The 11,259-nt window shown below is 42.7% G+C and overlaps 1 protein-coding gene across 1 annotated transcript in view; it reads left to right on the top strand.

Annotated features, from left to right (window-relative positions):
• Positions 1 to 9,797, top strand: part of CPSF2 (cleavage and polyadenylation specific factor 2) — a 38,470-nt gene extending 28,673 nt beyond the window's left edge. Inside the window, exon 14 of the mRNA XM_051620401.1 lies at positions 9,718 to 9,797. Coding sequence (XP_051476361.1) covers positions 9,718 to 9,783 — 66 coding nt within the window. The 3' untranslated portion in view covers positions 9,784 to 9,797. The remainder of the gene's footprint in view (positions 1 to 9,717) is intronic.
• The last annotated feature ends 1,462 nt before the right edge of the window (positions 9,798 to 11,259 follow it).

Raw genomic sequence — 11,259 nt, forward strand, 5'->3', positions numbered from 1 at the left:
GAACTGGAGCAACCATGTGAAATCCTCTGTGCTGAGTACTTGCACATAAGGTGATGGTAATGTGGGTATCTGATCATCCCTTAGTAAGGAATTCTGAATGTGAATTATTGTGCCTAATGCTTGTAATGTGTTTGAGGAGCTGTGGCTGAGAGGTACAAATAATCATTCATTGTGATTATTTAATCTACTTTATATCAAACTAGTCAAACTAAATAAGTTCAAATTGATTCTGTCTTCAAAATTATCTAAATACAGAGTGTAGGATAGACTTTCTATTTTTGACATGTTTTTTATTTTTCTGATACGCATGGATAAATGGGTGAATTGCAAAGAACATGGACAGAGTTAAACCATTGCATCAGAACAAGGATTGACTTCTGATTAATTAACTCATTAATTCTGGCAGGTAATACGGAGAAATCCCCAATGATTTTAGCAGAGTCAAGCTCTCTGTTACAGCAATTGCGTTCAGAACATTGGAATTCTGCTGGGCTGTGAGGTTATTTCCAGCAGATGGAGTTGGTGCCAGCAGCATGTTGGAATGGCAGGGTGCTTGGAGTGGCTGGCAGTGTGCAGCACTCTTTGGGTATGGGTGAAAGCAGTGCTGACTTACGCCAGATCTACAAAGGGCCGAGTGTGTCAACGTTGTGACATCCCAAAACATAGAATCAATAGAATGGTTTGGGTTTTAAGAAACCTTAAAGATCATCTAGTTCCAAACCCTCTGCATGGGCAGGGACACCTCACACTAGACCAAGTTGCTCAGAGCCCCATCCAACCTGGCATTGAACACTTCCAAGGAGGGGGCATTCACAGCCTCCCTGGGCAACCTGTGCCAGTGTCTTGTCACTCTTAAACTAAAAAATTTATTCCTAATGTCTAACTTAAATCTACCATCTTCCAGCTTAAAATGATGACCCTTCATCCTGTCACTACACGCCCTGGTAAAAAGTCCCTCCCTAGCTTTCCTGAAGGCTCTCTTCAGGCACTGGAAGGCCACTATAATGTCTCCTAGGAGCCTTCTTTTCTACAGGCTAAACAGCATTAACTCTCTCAGCTTGTCTTCATAGGAGAGGTTTTCCAGCCCTATGATCATCCTTTTTGCCCTTCTCTGGACTTGCTCCAAGCGCTCTACTTCCTTCCTTTGTTGAGTGATCCAGAACTGTACTCCAGGTGGGTCTCACAAGAGTGGAGTAGATGTTCACCTCCCTCGTCCTGCTGGCCACATGTGCTTTGATGCAGCCCAGGACACAGTGGCCTTTCTGGGCTGCAAGTGCACATTGCCAGCTCACATTGAACTTTTGATCAACTAGCACTCCCAGGTCCTTCTCCTCAAGGCTGTTCTCAATACATTCTATGCCCAATCTGTATTTGGAATTACCCCAACCAAGGTGTAGGACCTTACACAGGCAAGAGCAGAGAGCAATGGCTTCTTCTCTAGCACTGGTTGTATGCGCAGACTGTACTAGGTAGTAGGTAAAATGTAAGCTGGCAGCCCTCTGCAGCTGCTGTTAACAGGATGGGTGACTCTGCTAGGAGATCTGTACTGAGCAACAAATACACGTGAAGTAGCAGGTGGTTGTCTGAGCCAAGTTAAGAAAGATGTGCCTAGGCACATTAAATCCAGCTCAAATAATCTTCATCAGTGAGGACAGCAGATTTATGTTCCTATGAACAGACTGTGTCTGAAATAGCAGACACGGCTCCCAAAAGGGATTTTCACAGGCTCTGGCAGGCAGCCTCTGGAGGGATTTTCACTCAGTGGGTGTTCCCAGAAGAGATCATGCACATTATTTTAAAGGAAAGTTAAGAAATGAAAGCATTTTCCCTGCACTTGAACACTTGGCCAAGCTTGAAACCTTCCTTGTCATGTTCCTGCTCTGCTGACCTGGCTGCAAAATACCTGATAAGTGTAGATGAGGCTGGAAAATGTTCTTGCAGTCTAATGCTGTCTGTCCTTGTGTTAGGTGTCCAGGGAACGTGCTGCTTCTATAAGCCTGTGTATAGGCCCAGGGAAATGGATGATGCTGGAAGAATGGGAGAGTGCTTTGCTCCTTCCATGATGAATCAGATGTGGTACCGTAAGTGTGCACACCCAGTTATCTTAAAAGTGTCTGCGAGAGCACTTGAACAGTGCTACCCAGTACAATAATAAAGGTCTTTTTAAGCCTACCAGAACAACCAGCCTCATGGCTGAGCAGAGGGGGAAGCAATCCTGCAGCAGCACTGAGCATGGAAGCAGCAAAAAGAGAGCACATCTGTCCAAAAGCCACAGCCTCTCTTCTCTACCCAAAACCCATGTGAAACTTTTTTGGCCAGTAGCTGTTTCCCATGGGTCTGACCCTAATTGCAAACTATTCACTGTGCTGACTGCTGAGCAAGAAGCTCCCAGCCAGTTTCACCAAGTGCCCTCCCTGACAGATCCATGCTCTGGGTTATCTGCATGCCTTGGGGCCAGCGTGGGCTCTGTGTCTTTACCATGCAAAACTGGGTCTTGCTCTGGCAAGTTAATGCAATTAATCTGGCTGGTGATTTTCAGGATCAGATCTGATACTGCCAGGTAGGAAGGGCAATGCAGACTGGGAAGCCAACAGTGTTTGGAAATTAGTGTTCTTTCTCCAGGACCTGAGGAAAATTGTGAAAAACTCCTTCAACCTAAACCCATCTGCTTTTTAATCCACTCTGTCTTGCCTAGGTAGTAAATACAAACAATCCCTAAAACAAGTGATCTCTGTCTCTGCTGGTGTCCCGCAAGGGCATTGCTGTTGTGTGTCCCCAAGGTCTGTAGCTCCCCTGGCTCAGGTGATTCCCAGTGCAGTGCTCCTCTGAGGCACCCTGTCCAGGAAAGCTGTGTCAGCTCTGAGCAGTACAGGCTTCCATATGCTTATTGTTTCAGGAAACCTTATTAAGTTCAGGAAAAAAAAAAAGTTTTGTTTTGTTTCTATAACAACTCTTGCTGTACAATCTGCTGCTTTAAATTCTTGAACCTGTCGGGTGCCATGTAGTGAATCACAACCCAGGTGCTCTCTTTCTCAGTAGCAGTGAGGACCTAGGGCTAGACTCTGGTGGTTCTGAGGCTTGTGCCCTGGAGTAGCACCAGCAGAACTCCCTTGCTTTCTAGGAAGGGTGGTCTGATTTTTACATGCTACATGATGTGCACCTGCATCATGTTACTCATTGGTACTTTGAAAGACTGGCGTATATACTCGTGCTTAGAAAGAGAGTGGGCCTCAGCACCTTGCTGATGTACACACTCTTGAGTCCCCTGGCATTCCAAAGCTGCTTACACTGACTGTTTGTACCTTACTTTCACCCATATAAATCCTGATCAGAAACTGGGAATGCAACAGCAGATGATTGCACCATACTGCCAGTGGTGCAGTTTCTCACAGTAGTTTTATGCCCCATTCATTTCAGCACATAGTTAACTACTATTTGAATGATACTAGTTTTGAATTCACTGCTGCTTGGAGAACATCTCTGGATAACCAGGTAAAAAAAAAAATCTGTCAACACTTCTGAGAATGGACTGAAAGTCTTTCATAACTGACTATCCAGTTTAGCTAACTGGAAATATTAGACAGCCTCTGGATATGTACAAAAATGATACCTGAGTTTTGGATTAGTTAAATTTTTAACTCATATAGTTTAAATAAAACTTTTAACTTCATGTGTAGCATTATTTTTGGCTATTTTAATCCAATACCCGTGGACTTAAATCTCCTAACAACTGTGTGGTCTAGTGGAAGTCTGTAGACAGTGATAACACAGCAAATTGACATTAAGGCCTATTATCTACACTAGAAACTTTTCTTGAATCTATCCATGCTAGGTGTTTGTGTTACAAATCACAAATCAGACTTGGCAAATATGTGGCTTGGGTTCTTTTATGTCTACATTTTGCTTTCTGATCATGCTACCCAGAGAGGTTGTGCGATCTCCAAATTTGGAGGCTTTCAAGCCCCAGCTAGACAAAGCCATGGCTGATCTTTTGCAGTATTGGAAATGATCCTCCCTTGAGTGAAAAATTAGACAAGAGCTGTCCAGGGGTTCCTTCCAATGCACATGTCTATAATTTTGAATCTGAATTACATCTATCAGCTTTTCTACAGTCGCGAAAACTCAAAATTAACATTTACAATTACATTACAGTTACGAAACTATAAAAGTAACCTTCTAACGTTGAGTTTTGAAATAACAAGCATGGCAGTGCTAAAGGACAGTGGTGCCCAAGATTCACTTCATAACAAATTTGAACACAGTCTCAGAAAGTATCTGATTTGTCCTCAAGAACTAGCCCAAAATGGACACTTTGTCACCTTATTTTAGGAACATTTGAGTTGACAAATTTACCATTTTTCTTGAACTTATCCAGTACAATAATAAAGATCTGAATCAGCTGCATAACCGTAGGACTCTGTCCTGTGGAGATTCATCAAGAATAGTTCCCTGAGTAACATGGAGCTCTTTGGGTATGAACACCTTCCTCTTTATAGAAGTACGTGGGAAAGTAAGGCTCTCAGCTACATGATGTGCTGCAGCATCACCGGCACAACAATTCTCATCAAAGCTGACACCTCCCATCTGTTTCTATATGCAGTCTGTTCAGTATAAATCATAAACAGATGGTGTCATGGTGTCAGTGTCTCACAAGTCATGCTGCAGTCACTGGGGGTTACATAGGGCTTAGCTGATGCCTAACTTTGCTGCTTTCACCTTAACTGTTGAGTGTGCTTCATCCATAGAAATAGCCTTTTATCCATCTGAAGCCAACTCCTTGCTGGTTTCCATGATGTGGGTGGTCAGAGAACAGGTTTTTCCACCAGCCAAGCTGTTCATCTCCAAAGCTGGCTGGCTGCAGTACCATTGTCAGTAAGTTTTGCAGAGGATCAGGGGCTGGTAAGGCATACCAGCTCCCTCCAACCCATTTCCCATCTCTTTGCCACCTACGTAGTTAGCCTGATTCTCGGAGCAACACATGCTTTCACTCTCTCATCCTACTAATTTGTTAGCTGAGGTAGCTAAGACATCTTGCTTTACTCCACTTGATCCCACAAGCTAGGCAGAGTGTTGGAAGAATAGCCTACCTTCACATTAAAAGCATCCCATTGGTCAAGGGGTTTGAAGGATTGGATAATGGTGATGTAGGGCTTAACCCTTATTATTTGTGACTACTGTTGAACATCTGGCACTTTAATAGGAGTTGTTTCTGGATCAAAATCCAATCAGCTAAATTCTTCCTCTCTGATTTCTTCCCAAAGTTGCAGCTGAGCATATTCAACTGCACTTGATTGACTTAAACACATTTTTCTCCTTTGTGGGTTCTGCTTTGGCCATATCAAGGATCAAGTTTGAAATTATTATCTCTATTACTCTCATTTAGAGCCTGATTAGCAGAGTTGGAGCCAACTCCAAAGTTTCTTAATTCTCCTTGATATTGTGGAGATCCCGAGTCTTAGCTATGTCCTATTCAGAGAGAGGTTGCTACTTCAAAGCTTGGATGTATGTCTGGACCTTGAGCTTGAATGGCTGGGAATCACATCCACCTCAGTTTAACTGATGCCTCTGTCAGACTACTGGGCAACCACTTTTAGTGATACAGCTACAACTCTGTGATGGGACGTTGGCATAGACAGCTCTGTCCCAGAACCCATGTCTAAAGTGGAACGAGTCTCAGTTTGCAGAGATAAAGCTCCAGGAAATTAATTCCTCACTTCAGCAGCAGCTTCAGCTCTTCTTTGTTTTCTCCAAAGCCTATGAGAAAACCACCCTGTGAGTGTCAACTACACCTGAATGTCTTGCAAATTAGAACAGCCAAAGTTCAGCTGCTGTCCTCTCACTTTGACATGTGTGTTGGCGTGTTCAAAAGTGAGGCACCACATCAGTGATTTATTTCAAATAAAGAAACAGCAGACAAAACTCCAAAGTAATTTTCAGCCTGAGTAATCACTGCAAATGTACTCCAAATGTTGAACAGATGGAATCTGTATATGACTTCTCTGAGTATAAACACAAGCACCCTGTCATATTTCAATTGCTGGTGTAGCAACACAATGTGGTTCTTTCTGAAGGGAAAGTACATGAATTTGGGGGTCTGATTATTTGTTTTCTCAGTGCAGTAAAAGATCTGGTGTATTCACTTGCAAATAACACATGACAATTGCCAATTGGTTTCACTCCATTCAAATATTTGCTCGGCAAAGCAGTAGTATGAATTCTCTGCAAAAAGGTACATCATTGATATCAAAATCAATTTATGCTTAATTTGGCTGTGCTGTTACCAAATTTCATCACTTCCGGTATGCAAACTGGCATGAGAACAGAAGTGGAAGAGAGGGGGTCTTTTCTTGAGTTGTGGCATCTTCCCTGGTTGAAGGGGGGGCCTGGCAGTCCCCAGAGATGGCTCTCTGACTGTCTCTTCACTGGCTCTCTGGCTTTAGGAAATTCACTTACCAATTCATGATGGTGTCTGTAAACTTGGAATACGTGGTTATTTTCCTTCCATAAAATGTTTTTGTATAAGTTGACAAAAAATACACAGTTAATAGTCTTACTGTTGTGGCTTAAGATGGGGATTTTAAATGGAGAGAGTGAAGCTCTGCTCTTGCTCTGTCACTGGTGTTTGTGACCCTGCATAAACACTGTTGTAGAAAGGAGGAACAGGGATAAGAACCCCCCCTGCTGTTCAGAGAAATGGCTGGATAACCCACAGGCTTCTGGTAGGTTGTCTGAGACAGGTTGTCCTGACCCTTCATGGATATTCCCCAGAAGGGCCCTGGTGACTGGGATCACAGTTTCCCTATGAAGGTGTGGAAACTCCATTGCTGATGCCTCCCTCGATGCCTGGCTTTGACTTCTCTGTATTTCTCTTCTGCTCTGAAGAATGAGCTGGGATATTTCTCCTACCTTCCTCCCCTCCCCTAATGTGGGTCTCCTAGTGCTGTTTTCACCTCCTGAGCACCTGGGATAGCTACCCCTTTCCCTCTTGCCCATCTTCCAGCTCTAGATCTGTGAGTGATGGTAGCCATCCCAATATCACTGTATCACCAGTGCAGCAGGATTCTTTCTTCAGAAAACTTAAAATGCTGCAGGCTTTTCCTGCCACATATTTCCCAGCCACATAAATTCATGATGTCAAGAAAAGCCAAGAAGGCCAATGGAATTCTGGGGTGCATAAGGAAGAGTGTGGCCAGTAGGTTGAGGGAGGTTGTTCTCCCCCTCTACTCTGCCCTGGTGATACCACATCTGGAATACTGCATCCAGTTCTGGGTTCCCCAGTCCAAGAGGGACAGGGAACTACTAGAGAGAGTCCAGTGGAGGGCAACAAAGATGACTGGGAGATTGGAGCATCTCCTTTATAAGGAAAGGCTGAGAGAGCTGCGACTCTTTAGCCTGGAGAAGAGAAGGCTGAGGTAAGACCTTATTAATGCCTGTAAGTATCTAAAGGGTGGGTGCAAGGAGGATGGAGCCAGACTGTTTTCAGCAGTTCCCAGTGACAGGACAAGAGGCAAAGGGTACAAGTTGGAACATAGGAAGTTCCATTTACAGATGAGTAAAAACTTCTTTACTAAGAAGGAGACAAAGCAATGGAACAGGCTGCTCAGGGAGATACTCAAAACCTGCCTGGATGCAGTCCTGAGTAAAGTGCTCTAGGGGATCCTGCATTATCAGGAGAGTTGGACTGGGTGATCTCTAGAGGTCCCTTCAACCTCCAATGATTTTGTGATATGCTGAATGGAAGCAGCCAGATGATTGCTGTAGCTGATTGCAGCATCTGCTGGAGACTCATTAGTATTTTAGCTTTCAGACGTAGTTGTAGGATAGATTTGATAGCTTCATTTGCTTCCAGCAAAAGCTGCTTGAGACTTACACATGTGAGGCCAAGTATCCTGAGGGAAGATTTAACATGGCAGGCAAATGTGTTAATGTTTTACATAATGTTTAATAAGAAAACCAGCCGATGTTTGCTTTTAGTCAGTTGACTAGATCTCCAGCAATTTCCAGTACTTATGGCAAACTTATTTCCTGCTGGAAATGCTAAAGGTGCTAAAACTTCACACACAGCCTAATGTTTGGGAATGTGAGATACTCTGATATGTGTGCAGGAATTTCCAGCTTCCGCTCTTTCTTTTTAGCTCGTGCTAATATAAACTATATAAATAGATAGACATGCAAATTTTCACACCTCAAACTTCATTTTACTTCTCTGTTAGCCTCCTCCTCTCCTTTTTTAATGGATGCCTTAAAACTCTTCCCTGTTGGCAGATTCTCCACAGCAGCCCCCACTCTGGATCCAGCTATATCTGCCTGACTTTTTTTTTTTTTTTTTTTTTTAACTCTTTTCCACCTTCTTCCCTCCACTAGAAAATGACAGAAGGAGAAGGGTTAGAACAGTGTTCCCAGTACAGATCTCCCAAAGGACCTCTCTTCTCATGTTCATGGAAATCAGTTCCTGGAATCTCTCAGCTCTGCCATCACTGTCACAAAGTGCAGAAGTTGGTCTGCAAGCTTCTAATAGTATCACTTGCTGCTTCTGCTGCCTTGTTAGTGAGCTCTGGCTGATCTGATACTTATTACAGGGGCTTGTTGTCTCCCCTTTGAAATCTATCATACTGAATAGGTGTCAATATATTTGTCAATAATAATGGTAGTTGAGAAGCGTGTAGTCTGGGGGCTACAATAGCAAGTTGCGATTTTGTTTTTTCACCTCTGCAATTCCAAATCTGTCCTGCATGTGTGTCCCCTCTGATATGTGAGCAATTACTTTCAAGCAGATTTAGTCAGATTTTTGTTGCTTTTATTTTTTTTTTTCCTGTTTTTCAGTGATGGGTGTTGTGTAATGGCTCAGAAGTCACAGGATGATCTCCTGATTCTCACATGGTCAAGTAAAGGAAATATATTTTAGTGCCCCAAAGTCCCTGTTAATCCCTGCTTGCTATGCACCTTTTTTTTTCAGTTACACTCTGAGTAGCTGCATAAAACTTTTCAGGCCATGTCATAGCTGAGTCTCAACATCCTTTAACTGGAACCTCATCACTCTAAATGCACTTTGATCTTTGCTGGCTGTTTCCATTTCACATTCTGCCACTGTGAATTGAGGACTGCTGAGTTTCATCCCACTGTTGCTATTGGTTGGGTATAATAACACTTTACAATCTGATATAGCACCTTCCCAATGCTAAGCAAGGTAATTCTTCTAGTAGAGCTGTGGGTGAGAATTAACTGAAAGCACATTCAAAGATACAGTGATCTTCTAAGTCACAGAAAAGGATACTCTTGTTTTTCGCTCCACACATTGATAGAGGAAGCCACAACTGAACAAAAATGCAGACTTTGGAAAATCAGGGTGATAAAATTATGCTGAAAAAATAGATATTAATATATTCTGCGCTAAGCTTTGTCTTCGACCATGTGTAATGAATTCTGTGGGGAAGACAGTACCAAATGTTACTGCTCTGATGCTACACTTTGGAGCTTTGCCTCTCCTCAATATCTCTTTCTGGGGGTAGTCTCCAATACCATGGATCTAACTCATAACTGCTTGCAACAGGTACAGGCTTTAACCCTGCTTGTCTTTTATCCTGCTCCTGAGAGAGAGAAGTTAGCTTATAGGACTGATCTGGTTTCACTTTTCAAGACCCAGGTCATAAGCAAATAGTTTTCCTCGTCACTAGTACCACTGAAAAAGCTTTCACTTTTTATTTTTTTTGGTATCAGGTGGAAGATACTTTACTGAGGAAAGAGCAAGGAAGGGCTTGCCCCTGGGGTTCTGACCTTGGTTAGGATGTGATACTGCAGATGCTGCTGAAAGAGGAGTTGATCACTTGAAAGATCATGAGATTTGTGTGAAGTTTCATAAGCTATCTGCTTGTTCACCCATGTGAAACAGGTAAAAAGGTCATGTTACATTTTATTATATTGCTCTTCCAAAACCAAACTATGTAAATCACTCTAGATTTGTTTTTCCCAATCTGCCATATTTAGCCCCATTGGCACTTTTTAACTTTCTGCGTGTTTTGAACTGCTGCAGATTTTTAAATCTTTCCTATTTCATAGAGCTTTCACTGTTTGAAACCCTGAAAAAAAACTTTCAATTCCCCGTACTTAAACTTTTGAGAGATAAAGTGTGCCAGAATGACTTCACAGATTCTGAAAATGGTAATCACAGCAAAGGAAGTTGCATGAATGTACCAGGAACCTGGGGAGCTGCAATGTTTCTAGCTGGAAATAGATACATGATTTAGGAAACTTGCATGGTGACTGTTGATAATGGGGATAATGAGAATTTATTTTCCCTCCATGGAAAATGCTAATTAAAATAAAATTAATAAAAATCAGTGGGTATTTTTTTTTCATTCCCAGCAGGTGAACTCTGGGAAACTGTCAGTATTTCACCTTAGCCAAGTTTGTCTATATTTTTAATTTCCAAAGAAAAAAGTATTTGTTTAAAAGGAGCAGAGCTTTACTCAGAGCCATGTTTGGCTGAAACACACTCTATATTCTCTCCAGACCATACAAATCTTTTATATAAAGTGTATACTCTCTGTTGAAAAAACATCTTGAAATAAAATTTCCAGGCAGCCTCAGTGATTGTGCTCAGCACCACTGCAGCCGGTCTGAGGCCTCAAATCAGACTGAACATAAATCGCAGTCAGGCTGCAAATTACCTTCCTCCAGCATTTTTGAAAGCTGCTGGCTTTTCACTGAGTATTTTTGTCTTGGTAGTTCCTGGCATATGGCAGCTTTGAGTGTTTCCAGAGCATCTCTCCTGTCCTGTATTGAGCTGGTGCCACGAGTGCTGTGTCTCTGAAGGCAGGAAAGCAGGGTGCCTAGGAGGATGAAAACCCAAAGCCTGGGCACCAGGCTGAGTTGTGTTCAGTAGAGGAGTCTAACATGCTTGAACAGGGTCCAGCACAGATTTTGTGATTCCAAAGTGCTGATGTTCTCCTAGCAAGCTCTAAAGCAATCTTGGTGCTGCTCTGACTTGGCCTGGTTCATGATCACTCATGGTAACACACTTATACTGGTTAGCTCTCCCCAGGGCCCTTCTGCAAGCACTTTCTCTCTGCAGGATGTGTATCCTGGGCTTTAACAACACACAGAGTTTAGTTTGTCTTCTCAATATTACCTGAATATTTCTCCATGCAGAGACAATGCGTACCTGCTTTTTGGAAGACGTTTACAGTGTCTTTGTGTTCTTGGGGATGTGTACAGGTACTGCTTTCCAGTCTGTAGGAACTCAGTGACAGATCCATGAGG

The sequence above is a fragment of the Apus apus genome, chromosome 5 (assembly GCF_020740795.1).
Source record: "Apus apus isolate bApuApu2 chromosome 5, bApuApu2.pri.cur, whole genome shotgun sequence".
Lineage (NCBI taxonomy): Eukaryota > Metazoa > Chordata > Aves > Apodiformes > Apodidae > Apus > Apus apus.